Source organism: Cornus florida, unplaced genomic scaffold (genome assembly GCF_030987335.1).
Source record: "Cornus florida cultivar Cherokee Brave unplaced genomic scaffold, ASM3098733v1 CherokeeBrave_3.0.0_Hap2_Chr02, whole genome shotgun sequence".
In the NCBI taxonomy this organism is placed as follows: domain Eukaryota; kingdom Viridiplantae; phylum Streptophyta; class Magnoliopsida; order Cornales; family Cornaceae; genus Cornus; species Cornus florida.
The window spans coordinates 28,386,485-28,402,660 of record NW_026775572.1 but is presented as its reverse complement, the minus strand read 5'-3'; the positions used below and the strand labels follow the sequence as shown (position 1 = coordinate 28,402,660).

At 35.2% G+C, this 16,176-nt stretch overlaps 1 protein-coding gene across 1 annotated transcript; it reads left to right on the top strand.

Annotated features, from left to right (window-relative positions):
• Window positions 1-2,218: 2,218 nt before the first annotated feature.
• LOC132294470 (methionine S-methyltransferase-like) lies at window positions 2,219-14,571 on the top strand. Its single transcript, XM_059792341.1, has 12 exons — window positions 2,219-2,580; window positions 5,052-5,245; window positions 5,472-5,678; window positions 5,842-5,937; window positions 7,102-7,290; window positions 7,364-7,552; window positions 7,647-7,883; window positions 8,619-8,753; window positions 10,405-10,725; window positions 10,895-11,074; window positions 11,736-12,704; window positions 13,954-14,571. Exons 1-12 carry the CDS (start codon window positions 2,337-2,339, stop codon window positions 14,251-14,253), a joined length of 3,261 nt encoding a protein of 1,086 aa, XP_059648324.1. The 5' UTR covers window positions 2,219-2,336; the 3' UTR covers window positions 14,254-14,571.
• The last annotated feature ends 1,605 nt before the right edge of the window (window positions 14,572-16,176 follow it).

Below are 16,176 nucleotides of genomic sequence, written 5' to 3'. Positions count from 1 at the left end.
AGAAGACAACTCAGCCAAAAGAATTGCGAATTTACAGACTCAACTTCATGCAATGACAGGAGCAATCTTTTTATAATCCCTCTGCTATTAGGCGCATTGAATCAGAGTTGGGAAGAGCCTGGCAAGATGAAGAATTGTACTGGAAACAAAAATCTCGAATCGCTTGGCTTCATCATGGTGACCGGAATACAAGTTTTTTCCATAGGAAAGCTGTTGTTAGGAGAAGGAAAAATTGTATTTCAGGGCTTGAAGATCATAATGGCAATTGGATGGATTCCCGGGCAGATATCAGAAGAATTGCAGAACAATTTTTCAATACATTGTATTGTTCTCCTCATTCTGATTCTTCCAATGATCCATTTTGGAATCTTATTCCTAACAAAATTTCAGATAACAACAGAGGAAGAGATCAAGGGTGCTATCAGAGGTATGGGGGCTTTTAAAGCACCAGGTCCCGATGGGTTTACACCATTATTCTTCCAAGCTAACTGGGATATTGTTAAACATGATCTGGTGAGAGCGTTTAATTCTTTTCTTTTGAAAAATCCTACCAAGATCACCCAGTTCAGGCCAATTTCTCTTTGCAATGTCATTAACAAAATCTTTTCTAAGGTTTTGGCTAGTAGGTTTAAACCTCTGCTAAACCAGTTGATTAGTGATGCTCAAAGTGCTTTTGTCCCTAGGCGTTTAATTCATGACAATATTATGAATGCTCACGAGATGATGCATTATTTGAAATCTCATAAGAAGAGTAAATCGTGTTTCCTTGCCCTTAAACTTGACATGGCCAAAGCTTATGATAGAGTTGATTGGTTCTTTATTGAAAAAATGCTTCTTCATCTTGGGTTCCACAGACAGTGGGTGAAGGTTGTCATGAGCTGCATTACTACAGTTTCCTATTCTGTGGTTTTAAATGGTGAACCTGGGGTTTTTTCTTGTGCTATGCAGTGCTTTAAGTTGTCATCCACACTTTGTTCGAAAATGGAGGAAAAAATGGCATCTTTTTGGTGGGCTGGGAAAGAGGATAATGGGAAAACACATTGGGTCCGCTGGGCAAAGCTCTGTGAGGCGAAAGAGATTGGTGGTTTGGGATTTAAGGAGATGACAGAGTTTAATAAAGCTCTTCTTGCAAAAGTTGCTTGGCCACTGGAAGTGGAGGAGGTCATTATTTCTTTAAAATCTTCAAGCATAAATATTTTCATTTGTTGGCAACTTTGGAAGGGTAGAAATGATGGAGTCTACAATGGTATTAACTGGAATTTTTCTGATATCCTGGGTAAAGCCTTATCAAACTTCTATGAATTCTGGGATATTGAATGAGTAAAAAAGATTCCGTGCATTATGGGTTCGGAGGGGAATGTTTTGTCTGAGCACTGGAAAGTTCCTCCTCATGGTTCACTCAAATTGAAATTTGATGCGGCGTTTAACAAAGATACAAGTTGCAGTGGCGGCGGCTTCATATTGAGGGATGATCATGGCAGACCCATCAAAGTTGCATCCTTTTTCTTGCCGAGATTGTAATGGTGATTTTCTCTCGTCTTGTGTTAATCGAGAGTGTAACTATGTTGCTCACTGATTGGAACGTGTGGCTTTCATGGCTACTCAATCTCATTGCTGTTGACTTCTTTCAGTTTCTCTATAAAATGTTCTTCGTTGTTTGTTAAAAAAAAAAAATTATAATGTAAAAAATTATAATCTTAAGTGGATCGATTTCAAAAATAGAAAGCAGTGCCATTTTGTTAAGCAATTATGAATTTTGTTGTCATCATAAATGAATATTTATGACTATGTTTATCTGTATATTGACGGCGGGAGATTGGGAGTGGGCTTGTGTGGGCCCCACACAAATTTTTTTTCTTTTCAAATTTATCTTGAAAGTTCCAAATTTATTTCTTTATTTTATTTTATTTTACTTTTTATTTTTTGCATACAAATAAAAAAATTACTTTCAAAGGTGACAGCAATCCATCAAAATTCCAGGCTTTGCTAGAAATTTTTTTTGTTTGTTTAGACGTAAATGTTTTGCATTTTAAAATTTTAAATACAAAATGTTGTACTAAAAAAAAAAAAAAAAAACTCTTTTTTAAATGTAGGTCCCATTCATTCCGCGTGTCAAAATGACATTCCACCACTTGGCTGATAATGACCTTTTCTTGGTTTTGTGACCTAATGATTCACTCCCATTACTATTTGTTTTTTATACACACACTACAAGAAACCGGGAAGGCCCTCCATCTTCACTTCCCAACACTATATACTCGGTAGTATATATATATATATACAGACACATACACACACACTATACTATATAGTCTTGAGATTATTGTTGAATAGTAATGGCACTGAAGAGATTGTGGGAATCAATGGATGAGTTCTTGAAGCAGTGTGAGCAGTCTGGTGACTCTGCGTACGGTGCGTTCAGATCACTGCTTGAGAGGCTCGAAGATCCGAGCACCCGAGTCGAAGCTCGGGTCTTCTTGTCGGATCTTCAGAAACGCTTCGATACTAAGGAAGCCGGTGAACAATGCCTTTCGACCTTCCATTTCCAAATTCAAGACATCTATATCGAGCAATATGAAGGTAGCTAGCCCCTGTCTCTATCTCTCACATCCAGTTCTCATTTTCATTGTCACCATATATATATATATAATATATATACATATATGTACTGTTATCAAGATTGTTATTCTTAGAACATAAATAGAACACTAATTTATTTATTTTTAGTTTTAGGTGCAGAACATTAATGCAAAGATCAATTTTTGGGAAACACAAACACACTTGTGACCCACAAGATGTCCTGAACTCTCAACATCCCTTTGGGGAGGAGAGACCATAGCCATTCACAACATGTCTTTAATGGAACTCGAACTGTTAACTTTCCTTTGGGGAGGCCAGACCATACCCATTACCTACAACATGCCCCTAATGAGACCCAAACTCTCAACCTCCCATTTGAAGAGGAGGGACCATACAAATGGGGCTAGAGGGCCAGTTGTATCATGTATTCAATTATGTATGTGTGTGTATATGTAACTGTATCCTAATCATCTTACATTTAGATGAAATCAGGCAGAATGAAGATTCTGAATCTATAGGGATACTGGGTTCTCAAAACTTCTAGCTAAGAGGTGATAAATTTTTGGATAAAGAATTTGTCATATGCTGAGTTATGATTCCATACCAAGTTTTTGACTAATGTATTGTTTTTCATATCATAATAATGATAAAAAGTACCTTATTCTAGTAGGTTGAGCTCAACTACAATCTTGCTCTACTATTTTGTTCTTATTGGGTTGTGCGTCTTAACACATTTGTGATACCTTCAATTTACACAACTTGGAAGGTTCTTTGAGTGCTTAAGCTTGCACAATCAAGCAAAGTATGGTTTTCTTAGGGAATATTCAAACCGCCTTAACTGGTGCTTCTTTTTTCTTGTTTTTACCTGATTGATATTGACAAATAGAGGGCACATTTTGAAAACAATAGAGAAGAACGATAACTACTGACAAGAAAAGCTTGGCAACATAAACCATCCAAAAAGACTTGAAATATGAAGTTGAGGAAGGATCGTCCTTGATTCAAAAAAATACATGCTTAACTCGAGATTCATGTTCCGAACGTAGAATCTATACTATAGCCTGGTATCCTAGAGAAAGTTCTTTAGACTCTGTTTGGTTTGCAGATAGAGTGAGGAAAGGGAGGACATTGTAAAGGTAATTATTTTAGATTGTTCAGTTGCAATGAAAAATATGAAGGAAATAAAATGTTAAGAGATCTTTTTCCCCCCTGTTCTTTTTCCTATTCACAACCATTTTTGATAAATTGTTACTTTTACAATTATTCAACCATGAGAGAAAATATAGGGGAAAATGTTTTTTCTTTGTTTTTCCTTCTCCTTTTAGGCTTTTCCTCTTATTTTCACCCTCTAAATCTACTAACCAAGAAATCCAACCTCCTCTCCTTCCCATATTCACAAGAAACCAATTGTTTACAAATGTTAACCCTTCTTGTGAGCATCACCTCAACCATATTTTATCAAAGCTTAATTAGATTCTAAACTAACTTGAAGATCCCCAGTGCTAAGAAAAAGAGCGCACATTTTTTCTGAGTCACACGCAGCACAATGCGAATGGAACTGGAATATATATGCTAGTATCATGATTTTTCTTCCAACCTCACTCTTCTATAGGAGGAGGGCATTTTGACAATGCAAGATCTTATTTGACCTGTTCACAACTGAGTTTCAATATGCTTTAAATTTCAAAGTTACAGGAAAGTTAGATGAGAGGATTAAAATTAAGCCACCTTGCAACATATTTCTAGAAAACCCTCTACGACTTCAACCTCTAAATCAACTGACATACTCAAGCTCTCACCAATGGCATCTTTTGTTTCTTTGGGAGTGCTCCCCTCTTGAGCGCCTTTAATGAATTTTTACTTGTCAAAAAAAAAACGAAATATACTTCTATCTATTGATAGTTCCAGACTACCTCCATTCTATTAGAACCAAAGTCGGGTTCCTCTGTATACCACCTGCAAAACCTGTAGCAAACATCATCATAACAGTAAGAAAAAGCAGAGGGAATTCTTTTGTCAAAGTCCCCTTCTGCTTTTAAACCTGAAATCCAAGCTTTCATTTCCCACCATGACTGACTGGATTTTGAATTGTTTGCTCCCACAATATAAGAATCGCATGCTGTCCTGCCACCACTGCTTTAATCTTTTGGCCAGCATCTCTTCCAAAAACTTATGAACGCCTGCCACTAGACTAACCAACCTGTAATCCCGACATTCAAAACCCTTCCATTTTCACATTTATCTATTTAATGAAAACAATAGAACATAATCAAATTCACGTGTTTCTAGTCTTTTAAAGTTGGGTAACTGATTCACCTTGGCATTGAGACCAAGCCACACTTGTTGTATAAATGTGGCTTTTCTTGGTTGCTCAACATTCTTTTCTGTAAACTGTAGCTGGATTAAATGCTGTAGTCTGTTCACAGTGCTTGTTGTACCAGATGCTTTGACACTTTCCCTGTGTGGTGTAGGATACCGGAGGAGGAAGAAATTGACAATGATGGTGATCCCTAGCATCTTTATCCCAGAGGATTGGTCCTTCACTTTCTATGAGGGACTTAATAGACATCCCGACTCTATCTTCAAGGACAAGACAGTAGCTGAGCTTGGTTGTGGAAATGGGTGGATCTCCATCGCCATTGCTGAGAAGTGGTTACCTTTGAAGGTTTATTGTTCTTATCCTGCTATTATAGAAATTAATGATGCCTATTTGGTCCTTCCCATGCCAGTATCTGTTGATAATAATAAAACTAACGATACTTGTGACATGTGCTGCAATTTACCACATTAGTGTTTAGCGGAAATGAGATATTTTTCTTGTTGCCGAGAAAAGTTTTTTTTTATCTACTTCTACAAGCTATCTTAATATTGCCTCAATAATATTTTTACAGGTGTATGGCCTTGACATCAATCCGAGAGCCATAAAAGTTTCTTGGATAAACCTGTATCTAAATGCTCTGGATGAAAAGGGTCAACCCATCTATGACGGGGAGAAGAAAACTTTACTGGACAGGGTGGAATTTCATGAATCTGATCTGCTAGCTTACTGTAGAGATCAACACATTGAACTTGAACGAATTGTTGGGTGCATACCTCAGGTATGTACGATATCTTGTAGGAAACGCTAGTAAAAGAAGTTGTTCTCTGTCTCCTTTTAACATGGTTAAAATTTGTATAATTTATTTAAATGTTATGACAGCTAGTTAAAAGGTTAATGTTTGTGTAGTCATTTTTATCTCCAACATCGTTTTCTTATTGCAGATTCTTAACCCAAATCCAGATGCAATGTCCAAGATGATTACAGAAAATGCAAGCGAGGAGTTTCTACATTCATTGAGTAACTATTGTGCACTTCAGGTTGGAAGAGAGTCTAACTATTTTGATATTACTTGGTGACATTTGAAGACTCCATCCCTATTTGGCTTCCTCTTTTGTAGTTGAGGTCTTTCTAAGGTTTTTTAGAAAAAAAATGTTTAAGCAAAAAAAGCAAAGAAAATGTAGAACCATTAAAGGGGAATATCAATTAGACCTGTCGTGGCATCAATTGAATAAAAGAGAGCTGATTGTGTTGAGATTCTTGATTTGATTCTTTTTAAACTGAAACTTTATCATGATATATACTCCTTTTCTATGCACCCAATTGGAATCACTCTTGCTTGTGCTTCTATATGGTTTTACTTATTTGAGTTTTGATTTCAATTTCTGTTACCTCAAGTTATAATCTCCAGAACTGTAAAAATAATAAAGCAAGCTGGTGCAAGGTAGAAGTTTATTGATTCCTTATATCATGGCCCTTTCTTTTTTCGCTTGGAGTGCTAGACAAAGAGGAAGAGAAACTCAATGTGGAGCAGGGTTGGAAGAGAGAAAAGAGATAAGCAGTGAATCTAGAAAACTTTATTTTGAGCAGTGAATCTAGAAAACTTTATTTTGAGCAGTAAATCCTGAAAATCTATATTTTATTTACATAATCAGTTTCTATATACTTAACCAAGTGTTTCGAGTTATATGCTTACTAGTTTGAATATGTCATTCATAAATTTGCCTATTCCAAGCACACATATTTAATTTGTGTCAAGACATAGGGAGAGCTGATGAATGTTTATCGATAATTATTGATACTCTTCTTTCCCTTCATTGTCAAGAAGAGTAGGATTCATTAGTAAGATTTCCCTTTTTCCTTTTTTTTTTTCCCCCTCTACTTAGGCCCTTTGGCAATGTCTAATTGCTAGTGCAAGCGCGAAACATTGAATCCAAAAAGCTTTTTACTTTCCTAAATTCATAGCCACTACCTTGGTTTGAGGATTTGTTATGGTACCTGTTTCATGAGTTCTAGTCTTGGATGCATTTGGTCATAGATATATTTAATCTGCCTTATTTCTTAATCAATTCAAGTAGCCTTGGGTAAGACTGTGAACTTTATTGGTTAATATGCCATTCTCTTGTTTCTAGGTTATTGAAAAATGGAAGGGATTTGTTACATTGATTATATCAATCCAACTTTATAACTTTTTTGTTGTTTAGGGCTTTGTTGAGGATCAGTTTGGCTTAGGTCTAATTGCTAAGGCCGTTGAACAAGGAATTAATGTAATCCAACCTATGGGGATTATGATCTTTAATATGGGAGGCCGTCCAGGACAAGGTGTTTGTAAACGCTTGTTTGAACGCCGTGGTCTCTGTGTTAACAAGATTTGGCAGACTAAAATTCTCCAGGCAAGTAAACCATTCTTTATAGAAAGTCACATATCCACCAAAATTGCACTCTTGTTGATATTTGTTATTTCAGGCTGGGGACACAGATATTTCAGCTTTGGTCGAAATTGAGAAGAATAGTCGACACCGTTTTGAGTTCTTCATGGGGCTTGTGGGAGATCAGCCAATTTGTGCTCGAACAGCATGGGCTTATGGAAAGGCTGGTGGTCGTATTTCTCATGCTTTATCAGTTTACAGTTGTCAGCTTCGTCAACCTAACCAGGTATACACTTCATGTCATTATTCAACATTGTGGAAATTTATATCATTTAATGGAACAGGATAAGGAATGAACACTAATGGAGCTAAACTGACAGGTTAAGATGATTTTTGAGTTTCTCAAAAATGGATATCAGGAGATCAGCAATTCTTTAGATTTATCTTTTGAGGATGATTCTGTTGCCGATGAGAAGATTCCATTCCTGGCTTATCTTGCTAGTGTTTTGAAAGAGAATTCAGTTTTCCCATATGAACCACCAGCTGGAAGCAAACGATTTCGTAATCTCATTGCAGGTTTTATGAAAACTTACCACCATATTCCGCTTAACGCCGATGTAAGAGACTATTCCATCTTAAATTCATCTTATATCATGCCTTTTCGTTTTCTTATTGTCTCTATTTGATAATTTATGACTGATCCTATGGACTCCTTAAGGCCTAACTGCATCAGGTCTTCCCCCCATCCGTTCTTGATTTGTTCTCCATGTTCAAGTAATCAACAATACTCTGCTTATTATTCATTTTATCCTTCCTGTGGAGTTTAGGCTTGAGTCTTAGCATCAGAACATGATTTGGATTTGTGTTGATGCATTGGTCTAGTACCCCTTTCATTCAAGTAAACAGTAGTTTTCCCATTTGTGCATTGTTATGCTGTATGTGTTTAAATCTCTTCTGAGTTCTAATTTCTAATTGTTTGAGCTAGGTAGCTATACCATGAAATAAACTGCCACATGGTTTTCCCTTCAGCTTTTATATAAGCTGCAAAAGGAAACTTGTATAATTCAATGCTTCCATAATCTCAATATTTAGGTGGGCTTATAATTTTCTAATGCATATTGGACATGTAAGCTTTATCAGTGGCTATTCTATCTCATGATAAATTTTCAAAATATTGCTTTCAATTTATCAGAGACAAGGATTTCCAGTTACTTGTTTTTTTATATCTTGAACAGACCTTTTAAAAAACCAGTATTCCCTTTACAGAAGTACATATGAGTTGTTAGTATACCTTTCATAGTGTGTAAAATAAGCTGCTTTTCTGACTTGTTACTCTTCAATTTTTGTGCAAGAATGTTGTTGTTTTTCCTTCGAGGGCTGTGGCAATCGAGAATGCTCTTCGATTATTCTCACCACGTCTTGCCATTGTTGATGAAAACCTGACTCGACACCTACCGAGGCAATGGTTAACATCACTGACAATTGAGGTATGGTACGTTTAGGATTCTTTATAGATAAATTCTTCTATGTTTCTACCTTTCCTAAGCAAATTTTTTCTTCTTTTCTTCTTTTCTATTTTTTTGTTTTTGTTTTTTTTTTTTTTTTTGTCCTCTGTATTTACTTCCCATTTATTCCATTACTATCAGCCACAAAAGTTTTTATATCTTTGGCCTAAGTTTTTGTTTACCGTGTCATCCAACCTTATTCTCTGACTTTTTATATCTTAGCTCTAAGAACCAATCCACAAAGCCTAAACACCTCAAAATTTAAGTTTAAAAACTGTAACCTTTTTTTTTTTTAAATTTTTTTTTACACTTATGTAACAAAACAATGAAGCTAATATATAGCCTTCGTACCTAACTATATATATTTTCCAAGGCCAATACATCCCTAAGCTTGCGTTGTGGATATCAACCTAGCGCTACTTAACCAACCTTTCTTGGTGCCCATTGAAGGTGTATAAGTGGGAAGAAATGAATTATATTGTTCATGGGATGATGGGCCAAACAAGCAGAAAATATACCTATTAAAATGTCCTTTCAATATGCTGCAGCCCTTTACTACCATTTTTTTCACAAGTCCTCATCAAGCACCAAATCAAGTATCATTATTAATTACTTCAATCATTTTTAGATCCCATATTGGACAACTTGTACCTGCAAAATAGTGCCTCTTGTGTCATTATGCTCGATGCATAGCTTCTAGGATCTTGTCCATTTTGAGATATATTTTCCAATCCGGTTGCTAGAGTTTCAATAATACCTCCAGAAGTGCTCTTAAAGGACAAAGAAAGTCCAACTAAGTATCAAACCCTGATATCTTACAAACTATTAACATAACTTATTAAAAAAATAAAATTCGATAAATTTATATATAATCATCATCTCCACCTCCGTCATCATCAAAGCCTTTAGAAGTTATTTTTTACACCTTTTTTTTCCTCCTGGAAACTATTTTCTGTCTATAGTGTCTATCTACTAATTAGTATACATGGTAATACACCTTTTGATTTTTGTTGTTCTGATAAAATTTCATTTCTTGTGGCAAACAATCATTTAGAAGTTCGGTCCTTGCTAATTTTACTCCTCATCTTCAAGGACCACGTTCAAGGCAGTCAGCTTTTGGCTAATCAGTATATTTTTATATATTCTATGTCTTAATTGTACCCTTTGTAACATTTTCCAGATATATTGATCAGCTCGTGTTGCCATTTATTGCTTCTTAGTTTAGTGAACTGACTTATTTTAACCTGACTATGGATAGCAATATTGGTGACATATTCATGCCAGTTGAGTTACAGACGCCTAATAGACATAAATCATCTCATTAAGTTTCACATTGTGCTTGGAACTAGCTCTTTCTGTTTTATACTTTTAATCGGGTTCTATTAATATTGTTTAGAGAATCAGTTAAAGGAGTTTCATAAAGTAGCATCATTTATGTTTCAATTCCTCATTTTAAGTATTACATCATGTACATTCAAAGGATGGATGGATTTGTGTGTTTAGATTGTATGAGGAAATTAATGAACAATCACCTTATGAGTGTTTAAATGCCCCTTGGCAATTTTCTCACTAAGTTTTCAGGTATTTTGGGTGCATGTGTGATGGGTAAGTACAAATCTTTTCGTTGTTGCAGAATACAGAAATAGATAATCTTTCAGAGGATGAACTCACTGTTATTGAAGCCCCACATCAGTCAGATTTGATGATAGAGCTGATAAAAAAGTTGAAGCCGCAGGTGGTAATTACTGGGATGGCTCATTTTGATGCTGTTACTAGTTCCGCTTTTGAGCACCTTTTAGTTACTACAAGAAAAACTGGGTGTCGTCTTTTCTTAGATATATCAGACCACTTCGAACTATCTAGCCTCCCTGGTTCCAATGGGGTCCTGAAATATATTGCAGGAACTCCTCTGCCTTCACATGCGGCAATTATATGTGGATTAGTGAAAAATCAGGTATGTTTTTCCTTGTCGCGATCAACCTCGGTTACTTGGTCTATAACTCATTGATACTATTCTATGCCTTTAACCAAATTGTAGCCCTTGGATTGGTTTTCAGACACATTGTTGTCAGGTTTAATATAATCAACTACTTCTTTATTACCGATCTCCCATTTCTTTCCAGGTTTATTCAGATCTGGAAGTGGCTTTTGTGTTATCAGAAGAGGAGAGTATCTTTAAAGCATTATCCAAGACTGTCGAGCTATTAGAAGGAAATACTGCACTGATTAGTCAATACTATTATGGTTGTCTCTTCCATGAACTTCTAGCTTTTCAGCTTGCTGATCGGCATCCACCTGCAGAGGTTAATTAGTTTTATTATAATTTCAAGATACTTTTTACTAATATGCTCCTAAATATGTGATTGTTGTATAAATATGTCACTTTCATTATTTTACTCTTCCCTTACCACTTGAGATATTCATGGAATGCTGACTACTGGAAAACAGCAATTCTGACATATATCAAAGGCAGGAAAGTGAGATCACAGAAAAGATAATTGAAAAAGTAAACAGGGTTCTGTTTTCTTTAATTATCTAGGACATTACATCAGTCTTCCATATCCGTTCAAGAGTTCTCAACTGCTTTTAAATCTATTGGCAAAAAATCAGGTAGTTGAAATTATATAATGATCCTGCATCTCAACAATGAAGCGTAACATTAGAATTCTAAAAGCCATGCTCTTTGTACGATAGTTTAAGATCTGGATAGCTTTACCTGATCTTTTGCCACTCCCTTTTGAACATATTTTTACAAATACAGCAAGATTTGTGGCTTAACTGAACTTCGTTAATGTCAAGTGCACACTTAAAACTGCAAGCTAAATGAACGCTTCTAGTTGTTATAAATATCAATGTGCAATTCATTATTTTTAGAAGCTCCTTGAAATTCTATGAAATTTGATTTTGTCGTTTCTAAAGAAATTAATATAGTTTCCGAATTGACTCTTCATGCTTGTCCATTAGAGAGAAGCTGAGAAGGAGAAAGCCGTTGACATGATTGGATTTGCTAGTTCTGCCATCTCAGTCCTTGATCATGCTGAGTTATCAATTACAGAAGCAGATAACACTTCCCTAATTCACATGGATGTGGATCAAAGCTTTCTGCCTATACCTTCTCCTGTCAAAGCTGCTATTTTTGAAAGTTTTGCAAGACAGAATATAGCAGAATCAGAAAATGATTTAAAAACCAGCATTGGACAATCTATCAATAGCAATTACGGGTTCCCCAGTGATAGAAACACTGAATTCTTATTTGCAGACTGCTCATTAGCTCTTTTCAATAAGTTGGTCCTCAGTTGCATCCAAGAAGGTGGAACCATGTGCTTCCCATCTGGCTCAAATGGGAATTATGTATCTGCTGCTAGATTTCTGAAAGCTAACATTGTCAGCGTCCCTACCCACTCTGAAGAAGGGTTTAAGTTGACAGAAAAGATACTTAGTGGTGTACTTGAGACATTGAATAAACCTTGGGTGTACATTTCTGGTCCGACAATCAACCCAACTGGCTTGCTTTACAGTAAGGAAGATATAGAAAATTTATTATCTATTTGTGCTACATTTGGGGCAAGAGTTATAATTGATACTTCATTCTCGGGATTGGAATTTGACTCTAAGGACTGGCGTGGTTGGGATTTGGAAGGCTGCTTGGCAAAACTAAGTTGTCCTGGCAAACCATCTTTTTGTGTGTCGCTCCTTGGAGGACTGTCTTTGAATGTGCTTACTGGAGGGCTGACATTTGGGTTTCTGGTTCTAAACCAGCCTTTCTTGGTTGATGCATTCCATAGCTTTTCAGGGTTAAGTAAACCTCATAAAACTGTTAAATACACCATAAAGCAGTTGCTGGATCTGAGGGAACAAAAGGCAAGTGACTTTCTGAATATCATCGCAGACCAAAAAAAGCTTCTGCAAAGTAGATCTAAGCACTTAAAGCAGGTAATTGTTAAATCTATGATAGGCTTTCCATAACAAACATTCCTGATTTTTTTGGCTTTTGTTAGTGTTAATGTTCTTCAACCACGTATGAAAGTATGGTGGATGTTGTTATGACTTGAGTAAATATTGTGAAAAAAGCAACTGATCTGCATCAATTAGATGCATTAACGTGACAATATAATCTGCATCAATTAGATGCATTGACGTGACAATACAAACTGAATATATGGATTTTAAGTTAAATAGATAGGTTCTTGCTCAACCATTAATTTGTTTTTCTTTTTCCTTTTTTCCTTTTCGGACTAATGCAACAAGTTTGACCATTGATTCGAAACTCTCTTAAATCTAGAAATTGGGACATGGGGTTTGTACATGCGCAGAATGCATGCGATGTTTGTAAGATTGCATAGAATAGAGAGAGAACAGTAAGGATTAGAGAGGCTTCATTATGTTTGTGTGTGTTTGATCTTTGAAGTTTCTCATGCACTGAAAACTGGCAATGACAACATTCTTATTTTCTTGAATATTGCTCTTATTTGAGCATTGCTTGTGGTTATAAGCGCTTGATCTATGGGAGCAGATTGGTGCTGACAATCACTAATGTGAAGGAGAGCTATGGATTCATCTCATGGTGATTAAAAGGAGAGCATGAGAAGTAACGGCTGGGCACGTGTTGGTGAGTGGGTATTAGTGGAGATTGCTGTGCTCAGGTAGTGTTGAAGCAATGGCTAGGCTCACGGGTCAAGTGGTAACTAGTCTTAACACACTGTGTCTAAACCTTTATATTCCAAGAACTTCTCATAGTGGACCGATGAGGGCCTCGATGAAATCCCATGAAATTTTCTATTGGAATTTCTATATAAAATTTTGGGCAATTGTTTAATTGGTCATTAATGCTTAGTTTATGCAATTGATTTTAAACTTGGTCATAAACAATTAATTGGACCTAATAAGCAACCATTAGTACTAGAATTGTGATGTGAATTGCCATGCATCATTACAGATCAAGAATATCAATGAACTAAATGGAGACAGAGTTAGAAACTTGTGGTTGACTCCTTGCCCTTCTATTTATGTTCTTGTCTGTGTTTAAACATTGAACTTGAAGGCGAGAAAAACTGAGTTTTATTAACCCTCTATTGGGTTTATTTTATTGAAAATTTTCTTGGAGTGGGTTGTTAGTTCAGTTCGATAAAGTGATTTGTTCGATGACATTTCTTAAAGCAATTTCCTTGCTTACTTGCAACAGACACTTGAAGATTGTGGATGGGAGGTGCTTGAAGCTCGTGCTGGTGTTTCCATGGTGGCAAAGCCATCTGCCTATCTTGGCAAGAGTATTAAGCTCAAGGAAGATGCCATTGCTTATGAAGCGAAGCTTGACGACTCAAATATCAGAGAAGCCATTTGCAAGGCCACCGGGCTATGCATCAATAGTGCTTCGTGGACTGGAATTCCTGGCTATTGCCGCTTCACAATTGCCTTGGAAGATAATGATTTTGAACGCGCATTGGCTTGCATAGTCAAATTCAAAAACGTCATCGACGACTGAAATGCTTTGCTGCTGTCGACTCCTCTCTGATTGTTCTACAACTTAGGTGCCAAGAACTAAACCGTTCCCATAGTTGAGTTGCTTAAACTCGTCTCGAGCTCTTTACACAAATCAAGCATTAATTGAGGTTTTCCCTTATACATGCGCTTGTATTCTAAATTACAAATGCAGTGTTTTCTCATGATCATGGTTTTAATGGTCTTGTTACACAATGTCCAGCAGATCACACCTTCTATGTGAAATATCTGCATATCTGCAGTTCTTATAATAACGAACAAAAAATGTTTCTTTTGTGTGATTATAATTAGTTTCTTAACTCTTTATGGTTAAATTTAGAACAATATTTCACATCACACAATGATTTTATTATTTTTATTATTATTATTATTTTTTCTACGTCACACAATGCTTCTTTTGTGTGATTACCATCGCTTTTAGCTTTGTTTGGTGTATTCCTGGCTTCAACCAAAGCCTTTTGGTAGTTACTCTCAAATATTGTGAGAATTTAATTAGCAGTTCATAATAGCCAGAGTTGTTGGATGAATTCCAAAGCTTGAAAATTAGAAACAAAAGGTGAACATTAGAAAATACCAAAACAGGTAATTCAGCATATATATATATATAATCTTATTTATTTATAAATTAAATGCATTAAAACTCTCTCGAACTGTAATTTATGTTTGCGTGTTATCTGTTTTTGTAGTTAACTTTTAGCATTTGACCACCTTGAAACATAAATATAAAAAGATCTTGGAAAATACTAGGATGTCAATGTATATAGCCCGGCGGTTTGAGATCATGCTAATCGGTTTTGGAAAGAGAGTTTAAACCCACAAAGCCTAAAGATTGATAATTAATATATAAATAAATATTATTTTATTAGTTATAATTTTTCTTTTACCTTTATTTCTTATGATAATTTTAAATTTTAATAACACTTTTGTTATTATTATTGTTAAATATTTGACTATATCACAAAAAATTTACCAAATTTGTTTTAAATTTATTCAAGTTTGAATAGTTTTTCTTTAAAAATATGTATATCACAACACCCCGAACCAAACCGGATTTGAAAAAAGAAATTCAATCGTGGGATGAGTTTGGGAAAAGGAGTGCCTCGTCCTGAACTTATCCGTTGTCATTTATAGAAAATAATCTTTTGTTAACAAGTTATAATTTAAAAATAAATGGTGCATGAGCCTTGTGAATATAAAAGTTTACCCTTTTAGATTAATTGCATAAATCCCTCCGTACTATAAGAATTTGTACTGTACCACACTTTTTTAGAAGGTACATGGAAAGTTAATAAATTATTAGAATCCAAAGGACAATTTATTAATTTGCAAGACACATTTCACAGCGACCTAAGAACTAAAGTCTGTTGTATTAGCAAATTTGGTGGGATTAATTTTATTTTGCCAAATGCTCAAAATTATTTTTAATGCCCAATGAGAGTTTTGTGTAATAACCAATAACCCTTTTTTTACCAGATGGATCATTTATGCAAACTAGTGATATATATATATATATATATATATATATATATATATATATATATATATATCAGTCAGGAAAGAAAATTGGTTCCCAATATATTGGTCACAACTGATTTATGTATTGTGTTATAATTACTTATATTTATGTATGTCTCATCCCATAAAATACTTATAAATTGTTTTTTAGTGTCATTGATTAATTTCTACTTGAGAAATATATATATATATATACACATATATTTCATTTCGTTTCATTTTAAAAATTGAGAATATATCTCCCAATAATTTACACCCCATTTTTAATTTGATAATTATTTTTGACTTGAATTTTTCATTTTGAAAATCATTTTAATACGGAGTACTCCGTATTCAATAAGAACCAAAAGGCCATTCTTAAAATTGAAAGTCGGTTCTTGCGACTGCGTGT

Excerpts from the sequence above, each read along its gene's own strand:
- LOC132294470 (XM_059792341.1), top strand. The coding sequence starts at position 2,337 with ATGGCACTGAAGAGATTGTGGGAATCAATGGATGAGTTCTTGAAGCAG. Across the intron at positions 2,581-5,051 it reads CTATATCGAGCAATATGAAG|GATACCGGAGGAGGAAGAAA; the intron begins GTAGCTAGCCCC and ends TGTGTGGTGTAG. Across the intron at positions 5,938-7,101 it reads GTAACTATTGTGCACTTCAG|GGCTTTGTTGAGGATCAGTT; the intron begins GTTGGAAGAGAG and ends TTTGTTGTTTAG.